This window comes from Bos grunniens, chromosome X (genome assembly GCF_055505025.1).
Source record: "Bos grunniens cultivar Pamir isolate PY7600 chromosome X, Bosgru_T2T1.0, whole genome shotgun sequence".
NCBI classification, from domain to species: domain Eukaryota; kingdom Metazoa; phylum Chordata; class Mammalia; order Artiodactyla; family Bovidae; genus Bos; species Bos grunniens.
In genome coordinates this window covers 39,577,083-39,593,385 of record NC_141194.1, presented here as the reverse complement: position 1 = coordinate 39,593,385, position 16,303 = coordinate 39,577,083, and the positions used below count along the sequence as shown (strand labels likewise).

Below are 16,303 nucleotides of genomic sequence, written 5' to 3'. Positions count from 1 at the left end.
CCCACTCCAGTATTCTTGACTGGAGAACTCCATGGACAGAGGATCCTAGTGGGCTACAGTCCGTGAGGTTGCAAAGAGTTGGACATGACTGAGCAACTAACACTACTAGCATGGGAGATGAGTGCAATTGTTGGATGGTTAGCACATTGGTTGGTACTATCCTTTCTGGGAATTGGGATGAAGATTGGCCTTTTCCAGTCCTGTAGTCACTGCTGGGTCTTCCAGACTTGCTGACATAATGAATGCAACACCTTGATGGCATCATCCTTTAGGATTTTGAACAGTTCTACTGGAATTCTGTCACATCCACTAGCTTTATTAACAGCAGTGCTTCCTAAGGCCCACCTGACTTTGCTTTCCAGATTGTTTGGCTCTGGGTGGCGGACCACACCATCGTAGTAGTCCGGTTCATTTGGATCTTTTTTATACAGTTCTGTGTATTCTTTCCAGCTCTTCTTGATGTCTTCAGTGTCTACTAGGTTTCTACCATTTATGTCCTTTATTGTGCCCATCTTTGGGCAAAATGTTCCCTTGATATCTCCAATTTTCCTGCAGAGATCTCTAGTCTTTCCCCTTCTGTTGTTTTCTTCTAGTTGTATACACTGTTTATTGAAGACGGCCTTCCTGTCTCTCCGTTGTTCTTTGGAAATCTTCATTTAGCTTGATATACCTTTCCCTTTCTCCCTTGCTTTTTGCTTCTCTTCTTTCTTTAGCTATTTGTAAGACCTCCTTGGATAACCACTTTGCCTTCTTGCTTTTCTTTTTCTTTGGGATGGTTTTGCTCGCTGCCTCCTGTACAATAGTACAGATCTCTGTCCATGGTTCTTCAGGCAGTCTGTCTACCAGATCTAATCCCTTGAATCTATTCATTACCTCCACTACATATTCATAGGGGATCTGACTGAAGTTATACCTGGCTGGCCTAGTGGTTTTCCCCTATTTCTTTAGTTTAAGGCTGAATTTTGCTATGAGAAGCTGATGATCTGAGCCACCATCAGCTCCAGGTCTTGTTTTTGCTACTGTGTACAGTTTCTCCATCTTCAGCTACAAAGACTATAATGAATTTGATTTTGTTATTGGCCATTTGGTGATGTCCATGTGTAAAGTCATCTCTTGTGCTGTTGAAAAAGGGTATTTGCTATGACCAATGCATTCTCTTGGCAGAATTCAGTTAGCCTTTGTCCTGCTTCGATTTGTTCTCCAAGGCCAAACTTGCCTGTTACTCCTGGTATCTCATGACTTCCTACTTTTGCATTCCTATCTGCAATTATGAATAGAATATCTCTTTTTTGTGTTAGTTCTAGGAGGTCTTCTAGGTCTTCATAGCACTGATCAACTTCAGCTTCTTTGGCACTGGTGGTAGGGGCATAGACTTGGATTACTGTGATGTTGAATGGCTTGCCTTGGAAATGAACTGAGATCATTCTGTCTTTTTTGAGGTTGCACCCAGGCACTGCATTTTGGACTCTTGTTGATTATAAGAGCAACTTCATTTCTGCTATGGGACTCTTGCTCACAGTAGGCTGTGCTCTAAGAAGAAAGACTACCTTAATATTGCGGTAAAATCAATGCTATTTATCCACTAAACCATTTCATTTTCTTCCTAGGCACACAGGTAGACTTGTATTTCCCAGCTCCTTGTGCTTTAAACAAGCCATGTGACTAATTCTGGCTAAAGGAATGTGGGTGGATATTAAAAAAAAAAAAAATCTCTGGGTTAGAGCGATTGTTTCCCAACATTACAGACCAGGGTTCTTGGCCTTTCCCAATGAACAGAAATTGATCAGAGGCTAGACAAGAAATTCAGGCAAGGCTTTACTGGAGCTCCTACTGTAGCAGAGGGGAGTGAGGACAAACTACAGTTTTCCTTGCTCACTACGTGTGGTGGAGGCAAGCTTGTTCCTTATACGGGGTGAGGGTAGGGGTGTGTTCAGGGCTGGCCAGGGGGATGGCTTAGGTGATCTGCTCATCTCTCACATGGGGTTGTGTGCAAGGTTCCTGTGCTTTTGCTCCCAACACCCAGTTTTTGCTCCAGGCTCCTCAAAAGTGGTCATTGGTTGTTCTTGTTTTTTGGTCTCTTTGTATCTCTGGGGTCCAGAATTTGTCCCAACTGTGCATGCACACAGTTGTTTTTAGTACCATGTAGTTTCTTTGTATTTTGTTGCTTGAGGAGAGGTGTCCAGGTACAAGCATTGCAGCAAAGGGTCCCAGATCCCAGCCTATCTCACGAAGATAAAAAGAGCCTGTTTTGCTGGGTTAATTGCTTAGAGGAGAGCCTCTCCATCAGGTACATTTTTACTGAACTTTGTGAGCACAAGAAATAAGCTCTTACTGTGCTAAATCACTGAGATTGGGGGGGGGTGTTTGTTATGGCAGATTGTGTAAATAATACTAATAGAAACATTTTAAACTTTTAAAAATTATGAAATAGTTCAAAACTAATGAAAAGTACAGAATATATTAATAAACAATCATATCTCTGCCCCTAGATTTAACAGATATTAATATTGTCACATTTCCTTTTGGTCAATCTTCAAGAAACCCATTGGGTATGGGTGTGTTAGTTGCTCAGTCATGTCTGACTCTTCACAACTCCATGGACTGTAGCCTGCCAGGCTCCTCTGTCCATGGAACTCTCCAGGCAAGAATACTGGAGTTGGTTGCCATTCCCTTCTCCAGATGATCTTTCTGACCCAGGGATCGAACCTGGGTCTCCTGTGCGGCAGGTGGATTCTTTACCACTGAGCCACCCGGGAAGCCCAAGAAACCCATTAGATATAACTAATAGCTAATAACCAATAAAGCATCACTGTGTCCCTACCCCTTCCTAGACGTAATTACTGTTCTGAAGGTGGTGTCTATTATCCTCATTCACATTTTTTACTTTGTCTACAATATAGCAAATTATGGAGTATTTTGTGTGCTTAGAAAAATAGGAATAGTATAAAAAAGATAGCTTTTTTCATTCCATATTGTTTTTGAGGTGTCTCCATGTTGGTACCTATAGGTCTAATTTATTCAATTGAAGAGTTATGTAGAAACATAGTAATTTACTTATCCATTCTCCTACTGAGAGACAGTTAAGATTATTCATACTTTTTTGCTTCTACAAACAATGTTACAATGAACTTCCTTGTATCATCTGCCTAATATCATACAGTCAGGGGAGACCTCTCTGAGGATTTCTCATTTAAGCTGATATTGGAAGGAGGAAAAGGCAGCCACGTGAAAAGCTGGAAAACAAGTGTTTCAGGTGTCTGGAGTAGTGGGTAAGCCCTAACACCTTAGGGAATGGCATGTACTAGACCCACCCAGGGCAGTTACAGTAAAGTGAGTGAAGGAAAGAGAGGCAGGAGGCAGAGGTGGAGAAGCAGGTAAAGACTACTGTGTTAATAGCTTTAAAGGCCATACTAAGAAATTTGGGTTTTCTTCTACATATATGGAAAGCCATCAAAATGTTCTCATTTTTTTCTGGATTGATCAGACCATACTCACAGTATTGGTCTGTGAAGTCCTCAACTTCACTACGAATGGAAAGTGAAAGTGTTAGTTGCTCAGTCCTGTCCCACTCTTTGTGACCCCATGGACTATAGCCCACCAGTCTCCTCTGGCCATGGAATTCTCCAGGCAAGAATACTGCAGTGGGTTGCCATTCCCTTCTCCAGGGGATCCTTCCAACCCAGGGATCGAACCTGGGTCTCCTGCATTGCAGACAGATAATTTACCATTTGAGCCACCAGAGAATGGAGCAGCTCTTAAGTGAATGCAGTTACTGCTTTTGCTCTCTGTTTTGGAGGAACTGATGATAATATCATAGGAAAAAAAAAAAAAACTTTTCAATTCCTTTCCCAGTGTTTTGTGCCTGAGGGGCAGCTGTATGTTTCAGAGTGAAACTACAGTTGACTTTTGAATAACATAGGTTTAAACTGCATTACATGCAGATTTGTTTCCAATAAATGTTACTACAAGATCTGAGGTGGGCTGAACATCAAGGTACCACAGATAAGGAGGAATTCTGGTTAAAGAAGGCTGACTATAAATTATACTATAAACTATATATAAATTATGGATTTTTGACTGCAAGGAGGATCTGTGCCCCTAACCACTGCATTGTTCAAGGGTCAAATGTATATGTACCAATTTGTCAATTTTCCATCAAAAGGGCTTAAAGGGAAATGGTCTCTTTTTTCTCCGTATTTTGCAATCAATTTGTTCTTTTTATTAAAATCAGATTGACTTCAGAAAGATCTAGCATTTAGGTTGATTTAAGAGCTGAGGATATATCATACTGCTAGTTCTGAATTTTATCTGCTAATTCTCAGATAGTTTTATCTGAGGTGTGATAGAATCTGGTGATGACCAAGCACAGAAACAACTGAAAATTGGGAATGAAAGAATTAGGCACTTATACTATTAATACAATGCTAAACATTGTATTGTGGGCCTTAAAATGATAAATTACACTATTTCCAAAAGTGATTTGGATATGAACCATTCATTTAGTATCTCAGCCAAACATGCTAATATTGTCTCTCCTTCCTTACTCATTTCTTCTATATTTGCCTGTGGCTATACTAATCAGGTTGGGAGGTGGGCTATCACTTTCAGGAGTTTTCATTTAAATTACCTCCCCGATCGCCAACAATTTAAGCAAAATACAGTTATTTTCCTGTATTTTCACCCTATTTTCTGTCAGAACTTTTCAATTTTTAAAGATATACAGAAATTTCATTAAAATCTAACCTGATGGATATGGGTGAAAATTTCTCTTTTTTTAAAATAACCCCCATCCACCCATTAATTTTTTTTATTTGCAAATTGGTTGTAATTTCTCTAGTAGAATCTTACTGCCAAATAAGATGAATACCAAGAGGCATGGTGTATAATTGTGTTTAATGTAGACAATAAGACCGAGTTAAAATCCTATTCAGTTCAGTTGCTCAGTCGTGTCCGACTCTTTGTGACCCCATGAATCGCAGCACGCCAGGCCTCCCTGTCCATCACCAACTCCCGGCGTTCACTTAAACTCATGTCCATCGAGTTGGTGATGCTATCCAGCCATCTCATCCTGTGTCGTCCCCTTCTCCTCTTGCCCCCAATCCCTCCCAGCATCAGAGTCTTTTCCAGTGAGTTAACTCTTCATATAAGGTGGCTGAAGTATTGGAGTTTCAGCTTTAGCATCAGCCCTTCCAATGAACACCCAGGACTGCTCTCCTTCAGAATGGACTGGTTGGATCTCCTTGCAGTCCAAGGGACTCTCAAGAGTCTTCTCCAACACTACAGTTCAGAAGCATCAATTCTTCGGCACTCAGCTTTCTTCACAGTCCAACTCTCACATCCATACATGACCATTGGAAAAACCATAGCCTTGACTAGATGGACCTTTGTTAGCAAAGTAATGTCTCTGCTTTTGAATATGCTATCTAGGTTGGTCATAATTTTCCTTCCAAGGAGTAAGCATCTTTTAATTTCATGGCTGCAATCACCATCTGCAGTGATTTTGGAGCCCAGAAAAATAAAGTCTGACACTATTTCCACTGTTTCTCCATCTATTTCCCATGAAGGATGGGAACAGATGCCATGATCTTAGTTTTCTCAATGTTGAGCTTTACCCAACTTTTTCACTGTCCTCTTTCACTTTTATCAAGAGGCTTTTTAGTTCCTCTTTACTTTCTGCCATAAGGGCGGTATCATCTGTATATCTGAGGTTATTGATATTTCTCCTGGCAGTCTTGATTCCAGCTCATGCTTCTTCCAGCCCAGCGTTTCTCATGATGTACTCTGCATAGAAGTTAAATAAGCAGAGTGACAATATACAGCCTTGACATACTCCTTTCCCTATTTGGAACCAGTCTGTTGTTCCATGTCCAGTTCTAACTGTGGCTTCCTGACCTGCATATAGGTTTCTCAAGAGGCAGGTCAGGTGGTCTGGTATTCCCATCTCTTTCAGAATTCTCCAGAGTTTATTGTGATCCACACAGTCAAAGGCTTTGGCATGGTCAGTGCAGCAGAAATATATGTTTTTCTGGAACTCTCTTGCTTTTTCGATGATCCAGTAGATGTTGGCAATTTGATCTCTGGTTCCTCTGCCTTTTCTAAAACCAGCTTGAACATCTGGAAGTTCACGGTTCACGTATTGCTGAAGCCTGGCTTGGAGAATTTTGAGTATTACTTTACTAGCGTGTGAGATGAGTGCAATTGTGCGGTAGTTTGAGCATTCTTTGGTATTGCCTTTCTTTGGGATTGGAATGAAAACTGACCTTTTCCAGTCCTGTGGCCACTGCTGAGTTTTCCAAATTTGCTGGCATATTGAGTGCAGTACTTTCACAGCATCATCTTTCAGGATTTGAAATAGCTCAACTGGAATTCCATCACCTCCACTAGCTTTGTTTGTAGTGATGCTTTCTAAGGCCCACTTGACTTCAAAATCCTATTAACATCACACAATCAGAATGTGTTAGAAAAGACTTTAAGGACCATCTCAGGGACTTCCCTGGTGGTCCAATGGTTAAGACTCTGTGCTGCCAGTGCAGGGGGCTTGGGTTTGACACTTGGCTGGAGAACTAAAGGCTTCCCTGATGGCTCAGATGGTAAAGAATCTCCCTGCAATGCAGGAGACCTGGGTATCATCCCTGGGTTGGGAAGATCCTCTGGAGAAGGGAACAGCCGGCTACCCGCTGCAGTATTCTGGCCTGGAGAATCCCGTGGACAGAGGAGCCTGGCAGGCTACAGTCCATGGGGTCGCAAAGAGTGGGACAGGACTGAGCAACTAACACTTTCACTTTTTGGAGAACTAAGGACCATCTTGTACATCTTATGTGTATGTGACCACCAGGGCTTTTTAGCTGAAGTCAACAGTTTTCAAAAGAGGAAAAAGAACTTTCAATAAAACAAACCTACTGCCAAAGAAATGATACCATTCTAGCTAACTTAGAAAAAACTTTGTTTCCTAAGGTAGCAGCATAGGGATGGATCTTAGGGAGAGTATCTACGTTCAGCAACTGTTACCTGTGGAGGCTGTAAGTGATCCTACTGCCTTTTAATGAGTACTAGGATGGTACTGTTTGTGTAAATGTGCTTTAGGATCACAAAAGGGAGCAAGTGATTAAGATTACATCCTCAGAAGACAGGTGAATTGTCTTCAAGAATGAGTAAGAATTACACAAGTGGACAAGAATGAGAGTATTTTAACCTTATTTACGTCTAAGAGTCATAGATAAGACTGCAAAAAGATATTTGAAAAGGGTGGTGGCAAATGACGCTTTTAAACAGTGCACATTAAAACCACCTAGGAAGCTTTTAAAAATCCTGAAGCCCAGACCAATTAAAGCCGAATCTATGGGGAGAGGAGCATAAGTATTTTCTAAAGCCACCCACTCCTCCATCTCCCCCGATTCCAACGTGCAGGCAAGGTTGAGAATCATGGCTTTAAATCAGAATTCAAAATATTAAGCGTGCATTTTGATCGGGAAAATGTGGCAGTAGGGCACAGAAAACGAACTGAAAAGTCCTTGGAAGGTAGGGCGGCTACTTCAAGAGCAGGGACAAGAAACAAGTGGGAGAATCAGTGGTAGAGGATTTAAAGTCTGTTTCTGCGGTAGAACTGCCAGGTTTTGGGGGTAGCTTATGAGCTCAGCATATATCCAACTCCATTCAAGTTAAGTTATTCTGCCAGTGGCCCTTTTTCTACCCTCAATAATATTTTCTCGAATCTTTTCCCACAGTTAAAAAAAAATGACGGAAACGTCTCCTATCCCACGAAAGGCGCATGGGCGGACTGTGGGAGATGCAAAGATCTGAGACGTCACAAGCGCTCAGCCGTAACAATTTCTTTTCGAGTCCAGAAACACAGGTCACAAACATCTGGGATAGGGTGTCCTCCCCGGGCGGGCTGCACCCACCAGGGGAACGCTGATGGACACCTCAGCACAAATCGGATCTTTTTAAACTCCAAAGGGCGGCGAGGGTAAGGGCCGGGCAACTGCTGACGTTCTCAGTGACAACACTGGCTCCGCCCTTACACTCACTTCCGGCGGCGCGCAGCCCCCGTTTCCGCTTTTCTCGCCCGCGCGCCGGCCCCGCCCCACTCCCACGCGCCCCTTAACGTCCCCGCGCCCGACCGCCGGGAGAAAAGGCACAGGTTGCTGTCGGAAGTCCCCCTTTGGTTCCCCTTCCGTTCTTCCTAACGACTTCCGCTTTGGGCCGTCAATATGGACGCTGCGGCTGCCTGGCCGAGCGGCCTCTGAACGGTTGCTGGGGCGCTGCTTCTCTGCGGCTGCCACCCGCTTCCCCGCCCTCCCCCCGCCCCTCGCTCCAGTCCCTGGAGCCGGCGGGCTCATCGCTACATGGGGGCGGGCCTCTGCGGCCGGCGTAAGGCTTCCTGTTCGGAGGCGGCTCGGCAGTAGTAGGCGGCGGCGGCGACTCCGCCCGCGCCCACTTAGGCGCGGTGACTGAGCGCCCGGGAGGGAGGTTCGAGGGCCGCATCTTGTACCGCTGCGCCAAGCCCGGCCCTGTGCCGCCATGGCCCCAGTGCAGCTGGAGAACCACCAGCTGGTCCCGCCCGGAGGCAGCGGCAGCGGCGGCCCCGCGTCAGCCCCGGCGCCGCCTCCTCCCGGAGCCGCCGTGGCAGCGGCCGCTGCGGCCGCGGCTAGCCCTGGCTACCGGCTGAGCACCCTCATCGAATTTCTGCTGCACCGGGCCTACTCGGAGCTCATGGTGCTGACGGACCTGTAAGTGCCGCGAAATCCACGCTTGTTCCCCAGCCCCCGCTTCCCGCCCAACCGGCTAAGAGGTTCGCACCTCCTTCTCCACAGAGGCTGCTGCTTTCTCCTCTCCGCTGGGCTGCTTAAGTCTAGAATTTCTGAACTCTTGGGGCCCAGCGGAGGTGGAGGAGGAGCTTTTCATTTGGGGTCCTGGAGATGAAGCAACCGAGACTTGTAAATTATGCACGTTGTTTGACTTTCCCTGAAAAGCCCATCTTTGGAATTTTTGCTCGATTTGCCAGCTTAACCTTATTGATTTGTTGGTTGGAAGCTTTTTAGCCCAGACTCCTAGTTTAGGGTTTAGGAATATATATTATTCGGGCGTTTAAAAAAATTCCCAAAGACAAATTGTGTTACAGCCTCTTACGGTACATTTTAAATGTAGGTTGTAATTGCTTCTGACGAAGTTTGAACTCAGGAGATGTATGTAAAATAATGCAAAATGTTGGATTCCAAGTTTGTTTTCCTGGAATGTTTGAGACTGTTTGAAGTCTTAACACATGTAGTGTAAGTAAAGGTTTTTTTGGTAACTAGCCTGCTGTTATTGTCTCATGGGGTATGAGGGGAGTTTATAAATCACCAAGTTAGCAGTAAAATGCCTTGGGATATGATTAGCGTGTTAATCCCCTCAGGATAGGATCAGAATACACTGTAATGATTTTCAGGTGTGTGAAGAAAAGACCCTATGAAATTTAGGGGTATATATAGTTGAATTACTGTTTAACATTTTTAAAATCTAGGTTCAGAGAAAGTAAGACTAGTTTTCAGCTAGATTCATTTTTATCTTTTAGTAGACTCCAGTGTATTCAGTTGAAGTACATTTGTATACGTATGAGGCTGTGAAGTGTCACAGTAATTTGTTGCTAGAGACTGTTAAAATATTCTTTTGCAGATGACTAATAAGAGGTTCCACTTATCCCTGTAAAACATCATTCTGAGAATTTTTATATACTTTATTGAGGGGGATGGAAAGAAGCCTACCCCTGTCTAATGAGGAAATTAAATAGCTGTCATGATTAGATTATGGTGGTATACTTCTCTACACCGTTTATCGTTGGCTGTCATATAAGAATTTGAGTAGCCATGAGAAAAATCTCATGTACCCATCCTATGTATAGCTATGGGAAAATGTTGAAAACTGCCACTATCTGTGGTGTGTAATTTGTATAATTTATCTTTCCATAGGGCATTTGTAGAAATTCTTGTGTTCCTCTGTTTGAGCACTTGGTTATGAAAAAAGAAATATTTATTGCTGTAGGATAAGTACATAGGTTTAGTCTTGCACACGTTGTATGAGGATAATTCCTACACTTCTCTCTCCAGCACAGACCTCTCCACTGAGCTGCAGACTCTATCCACAGGCTCTGTCATTTGGACATAGGGGACATTTCAACGGACCAAGTCCAGAACCAAACTCCTGATTCCATTCAGTCCTCCCCCCACCAAAAAACTTTACTGTCTCACTAAGTACTCTCTCTATTCTTCCTCTGGATGCTTAGGCCAGGAATTTTGGAGTTAATTATTGCCTCCTCTTTCTTCCAATCGCACATCAGTAAATTCTGTCATCTCTGGCTTCAGAATCCCAGCACTTTTCACCCGTTCCATCAAGCTTTAATCCTTTGCTCCTGTGACTGCAGTGGTTCACTAACTGGTACCTGTGCTGCTACCCTTGCCCCTCTCTGGTTTTTCCTTCGTGAAATAGCCAGGATGATCCTTTTAAAACTTATTTTTACTCACAACTTTCTCATGGTTCCCCATCTCAGAGTAAAAAACTTTTTATAGTCACCAGTAGAGTGATCATAAAGTTTATGGTCCAGATGAGGATGCTTTTGAACATGAAAGGTGGTGCTATTAACAACTATGTCAGAGCAACAGGCATGAACTGGGACTGTCTTGAGCAAACCAAGACTGTGGTCTACCTGTAAGGTCCTACATGATGTGTCTTCTCTCCCTTACCGCCTTTGTTTAGTTGTTGTTTAGTCACTAAGTCGTGTCCAACTCTTTGCGACCCCACGGACTGTAGCCCACCAGGCTCCTCTGTCCATGGGATTTCCCAGGCAAGATACTGGGATGGGTTGCTGTTTCCGTTTCCTCCATTGTAGACCATGGAGAATTTAAGGGGAAAATTCACTGTTGTTCTTGATACATAGGTATATAAAATAACTTTTTTCTCGTTTGATTTGTGGCCACCAAAAAAAGATTTAGGAATAAGTTCCTAGATCATGTATTTTTCCTTGTTCCAGGTAGAAACTGTCAGGATTAATGTATTAGTATAAAACCAGTGTTCAAGGTATACTTTATGAATCTGATTTCTGCCACATTTGATGTTTGTGGAGTATTGAAAGTAAGAAAGGTGGTTAGTTTTTGGCCCCAGATTTCTAAATTTTTTTCTTTTGCTTGTTCATTTCCTCCTGCCCTTCCCTCACCCATGTACATGCTCTTATCTTAGAGTTTACATTCTGCTGTGTTTTTTTTTTTTTTAAGAGATTTAGGTTCTACTTTTTAAAAACCTTTTTTTTTTTTTTAAATTGAAATCAGAAAATGCTAGAATCTTACACACTTTGGTGTAAATAAGGTTTTTGTGACTTATTGCACTTTCGGGCTCTTGCCCCAAGTGGTGGACTTGTCATCCATAAAGGAATTTTAAATAGATGAGGAGGAACTGGGGAGAAGGGGATGCAGACAGCAAAACCTATCCTTTGTCCCTGAAATGATACCACCTCTGGCAGGAAAAGATCCTTTTAGGGTCTCTGGAACAAGGGGCAAGAGCTGAAACAATGATTCCTGTTCTTTCTGCCCCCGAAGACTCTGCTCTTCTCTTTTTCTCTCTCTCTCACACATGCACACAAGCATCCGTGGTTCTCATTGTCTCCTCTCTTAAGGACAAGGGAGAGTTCTCAAGGAGTGTCTTCTGAGTCTTTCACAGACATAGGAACTTGGCAGCAACTGCTTTTACTTACAGTCTTATCATAATAAGGCCTTAATTTTTGCTTCATCCTCTGATCTGCTGGCCCTTCCAACTCCTACCCAGTTTCTTTTGTCACTTGAATCATAACTTGAGCTTCCATCCCACTGTCTACACTAAGAACTGTAGGTAACTGTAAGCCAGAGCTCATTTTAATAGTTCCTCTTCCTTGTACCGTGAATCTCTGGAGGTGGTTTTAGTTTCTCTGCACCTGTGGCATGTCAGTGGGAAAAGAGCATCTTAAATGGCTCAGTATGTGTTCTTCAAGAATGGATCCAATGTAGGGGAGGCTTTAGACTTCAGGCTTTTGAATCTTGAACCGTGGAGAATGTGGTGATTCAGGAAGCAGATCAGGACCTTTCTAAGCATCAGTGGATATGAGAGTGTTAAATGGTATAGTTTATCAGGGAAATGGTGACATTGGTTGCTGGCTGTCAGTACTGCAGAACTAGCAAAAAAGAAATCAACATTTTCCTGGAGCTGTTTGAAAATAATCTTATGCATCTCACCAAGCGACATCATAATTGCTGTATAATCCTTGGCTGACACTGGCCCTTTCCCATGCCTAGCTTAACCCACCATAACAAAGCATGAAGGGACTGGTGCTTGGAAGCAAGGTTCTGTTGAATTTAGAGAGGCTCGCGACTAAGTAGTACCTTGTATTCATGACCATTTGGTCTTAAAAGAAGGTTTTCTTTGACTTCTCTGTGATGTAGTGTGCTAATAAGACTTGGGCTATTTTTTAATGTTTGAGGTTCGTGCAGTATCTTTTGAAGAACTTTGAATGGAGAGAAATGTTCCTTTGTTAGTTTTTCCTTTGTAGTTATATCACTGAAAACTTAGAAAAGTTATGAGTGGAGCCGCACAAGCCTATAGTGGCTATTTGTCCAGTTTTTCTGAAATGCTAAATTTTAATAGAGTAAAAGTAAAGGCCATAATCAAACTTTGATGAAGATGTGCATATATTTAGTTAACTTCTTTTTTTTCTTCTTAGGCTGCCAAGGAAATCTGATGTGGAAAGGTGAGTATGAAAAAAACCTTAAATCTGTGTTGATATATCTATGAGTGAGTGAGTAAGTGTATGTGAGTGTGAGAGTGAGTGTGGGGGGAGATATGTGTAGGTATGGGTAGTAGGATTGTGGACCGGGAACCTAGGCCCAGAGAGCCTAGGGTGGCTTCTCACAGCATTTGTTTAAGACGCCCTGGGAAGTGTAATTTCCGTATCCTTGACAGTTCTTGGTATGTGGCCAGCTCTGGACCTTGTCTTCTAGAAACTGACCAGGTCAAGTGCCTCAGGGGGTAAAAGATGCAGAAGATAGAGAACTAAATGGAGATAGCTGGTTGGTCATTTCTCATTTTCTACAGTGGTGCTGCTACTGCTACTGCTAAGTTGCTTCAGTTGTGTCCGACTCTGTGCGACCCCCGTAGACGGCAGCCCACCAGGCTCCCCCATCCCTGGGATTCTCCAGGCAAGAACACTGGAGTGGGTTGCCATTTCCTTCTCCAATGCAGGAAAGTGAAAAGTGAAAGTGAAGTCGCTCAGTTGAGTCCGACTCATAGTGACCCCATGGACTGCAGCCTACCAGGCTCCCCTGTCCATGGGATTTTCCAGGCAAGAGTACTATTAGATATCTTTGAAGAATGGACATTTGCCTACTGCTATTACTGATTTATAGTTAAGAGAATTTTGATTCAGTTGGAGGTTGGGGCTTAAGACATAACTAAATGCTAGTTCATTTCCACAGTCCAAGGGAACAAGATAAATTAAGGTTTGAAAGATATCAGGTGATGGAGATTTTAATTGTGGCTACAGTATAGTCTACTTGACTCTATCTTTGGCACTACTTACACTCCTTGGTTGATCTTTTTTTAAATACCAAATCACTTGGGTGAATTTTAGCATTGTTAGTGACTATGCTCCACCCCCCACTCCCAATGACCTTTTTGATAGAATTCGACAGAGATCGAAAAGATAGAGGTAAATGGGACCTCTACCTTGAAGTATACCTGTGTTATGGTTTGGCTGGTCCATTTTAAAGGAAGGAAATGAAAATCGGGATGTGTTCTGTCCACTCTGGGGTAGAAAGGGAAACTGGGCCTTGGAGAACCAACTCTTGCTGCCTGTCACCCGAGACAGCGTGGTGTCAAGGAAAAAAACATGTAAAAGTAGTTTACAAAAGGGTGTGTCTCCTTTCCAGTAGAGGAGCTCATCTGGCAAATGGAGTTCATAGTAGACAAATATATTTGCTTTGGGAGAGGAGAGGAGACCTCACTTCCTCTGTAAGCTGTTGCTGAGTTAAGAGTGAGAGCACAGATGCTCCCAGCACTGAGGGACTGCAGATGTGAGTGTACATTTAGCATTTCTGCATGCCCCAGTCTTGCCTGTGATGCACTCTCCTTGTTTTATCTCTAAGGATCCTTCACAGATATTGGCAAAGAGTCATAATTTTATCAGTGTCCTGGATTCTTTCTACTACCAATAATCATATTGCAGGCTGAATCTTCAGGAAGCTTTTCAGGTTGTTTGTGGGCTATGTATGCTCTTAATAGGAGCTAGACTCTGGTCTTCAGTCAGGATTATGTTGCAGCAGCAGGTTTCATTTTGGTGCATTGCATTGTGGGGTTACTGTTGCGGAGATGCAGAGGTACGGGTTGGATCTGTAGGTCGTTGAATAGCTATACTAAGATTAATATATCAGAGTCCACTTGGAGGGAGCTTGAGTCTTTCTGGGGCCTGTCATCAGTCCTGACCCGTTGAATATTTTTTGTGTGTCTTAAGGTAAATCATGAAAGGTAGGATTATCAGTTTTGTAGCCGACATGAAGTTGCAAGGTCTAGCTAACATGCTGATTGACAACATAAAGCTTTTGGTGTAAAGCTTTTAAGGCTTTATGAGGAAAGGATAAAAATACTGTTATTGGGAGAAAAAGCATTGTAGTGGATATAGCATAAAAATAAATATGGACAGACCTAGCTTTTATTTTTAGTGCTTTCTTTAACTTTGCTTGGATAATTTAATATCCAGGCTTTTCACTGAAATTAGTTTGGTAAGGAGTTGCGTAGTTAAGCTCTTCATTCAGTTTTATAAATCATGCTCCTGCCAGATGAGAAATGGACCCTTGCTTTTGTAGAAATAATACAGTTTCAAGCTTTGGTAAGAGGCTTTTCACTTCTTTCTCTTACCAAAAAGGTTCAGTTCAGTTCAGTCACTTAGTCGTGTCCGACTCTTTGCGACCCTGTGAATCGCAACATTCCAGGCCTCCCTGTCTATCACCAACTCCCAGAGTTTACCCAAACTCATGTGCATCGAGTCGGTGATACCATCCAGCCATCTCATCCTCTGTCGTCCCCTTCTCCTCCTGCCCTCAATCCCTCCCAGCATCAGGGTCTTTTCCAATGAGTCAGCTCTTTGCATAAGGTGGCCAAAGTATTGGAGTTTCAGCCTCAGCATCAGTCCTTCCAATGAACACCCAGGACTGATCTCCTTTAGGATGGACTGGTTGGATCTCCTTGCAGTCCAAGGGACTCACAAGAGTGAGTCCCTTCTCCAGTACCATAGTTCAAAAGCATCAATTCTTCGGCGCTCAGCTTTCTTCACAGTCCAACTCTTACATCCATACATGACCACTGGAAAAACCATAGCCTTGACTAGACGGACCTTTGCTGGCAAAGTAATATCTGCTTTTCAACATGCTATCTAGGTTGGTCATAACTTTATGCAGAGTACATCATGAGAAACGCTCGGCTGGAAGAGGCACAAGCTGGAATCAAGATTGCCGGGAGTTGCCAGGAGAAATATCAATAACCTCAGATATGCAGATGATACCACCCTTATGGCAGAAAGTGAAGAAGAACTAGAAAGCCTCTTGATGAAAGTGAAAGAGGAGACTGAAAAAGTTGGCTTAAAGCTCAACATTCAGAAAACTAAGATCATGGCATCTGGTCCCATCACTTCATGGGAAATAGATAGGAAAACAGTGGAAGCAGTGTCAGACTTTCTTTTTTTGGGCTCCAAAATCACTGCAGATGGTGTTTGCAGCCATGAAATTAAAAGACGCTTACTCCTTGGATTTCAAAGCATAATTTCGTTCCCTTTGTGACCCAGTTAACTCCTATATAATAATTTTATATTTGTGAATATAGTATATTTTAGTAAACAACTTTTATTGTAGTATAAAATTAATTATAACCTGTGATTCATTGCCTAAGCATTCTATTGGATTTATTATTCTGAGGTAGAAAATGAGGCATATGCAGGTGGTATACAAAATGTGACAATAATTCATATTTAGATAAATATTTTAGGTGGGTTCTTTCATTGTAATGGTTGTAAACAGATTGATTCATATTTTAGCTCAGATGAAATTAATTGTGAAATACTCCTTCAAATATGCTGATTCATTAAGAGTTGTTTTATTTTGTTTTAAAGGAAAATAGAAATAGTGCAGTTTGCTAGCCGGACACGCCAACTCTTTGTTCGACTTTTAGCTTTAGTAAAATGGGCTAATAACGCTGGCAAAGTGGAAAAATGTGCGGTGAGTTAAACTTTTGACTTTATTTTATATAAAATAAAGTT

The 16,303-nt window shown here is 42.6% G+C and overlaps 1 protein-coding gene across 6 annotated transcripts in view; it reads left to right on the top strand.

The window, feature by feature from the left end:
- Window positions 1–16,303, top strand: part of MED14 (mediator complex subunit 14) — a 315,823-nt gene that overhangs the window by 247,346 nt on the left and 52,174 nt on the right. For 4 of the 6 annotated variants that reach the window (XM_086387055.1, XM_086387053.1, XM_086387056.1 and 1 more), the window contains 2 exons: window positions 12,722–12,748; window positions 16,157–16,262. Coding sequence is in view for 2 of the 6 variants with exons in the window: in XM_086387052.1 (XP_086243178.1) it covers window positions 8,521–8,729; window positions 12,722–12,748; window positions 16,157–16,262 (342 nt within the window). In the remaining 4 variants the exon portion in view is untranslated. Of the gene's footprint in view, window positions 1–8,071; window positions 8,730–12,721; window positions 12,749–16,156; window positions 16,263–16,303 lie in introns of those variants that run through there. The other 2 variants (XM_086387052.1, XM_086387050.1) reach the window with 1 other exon arrangement.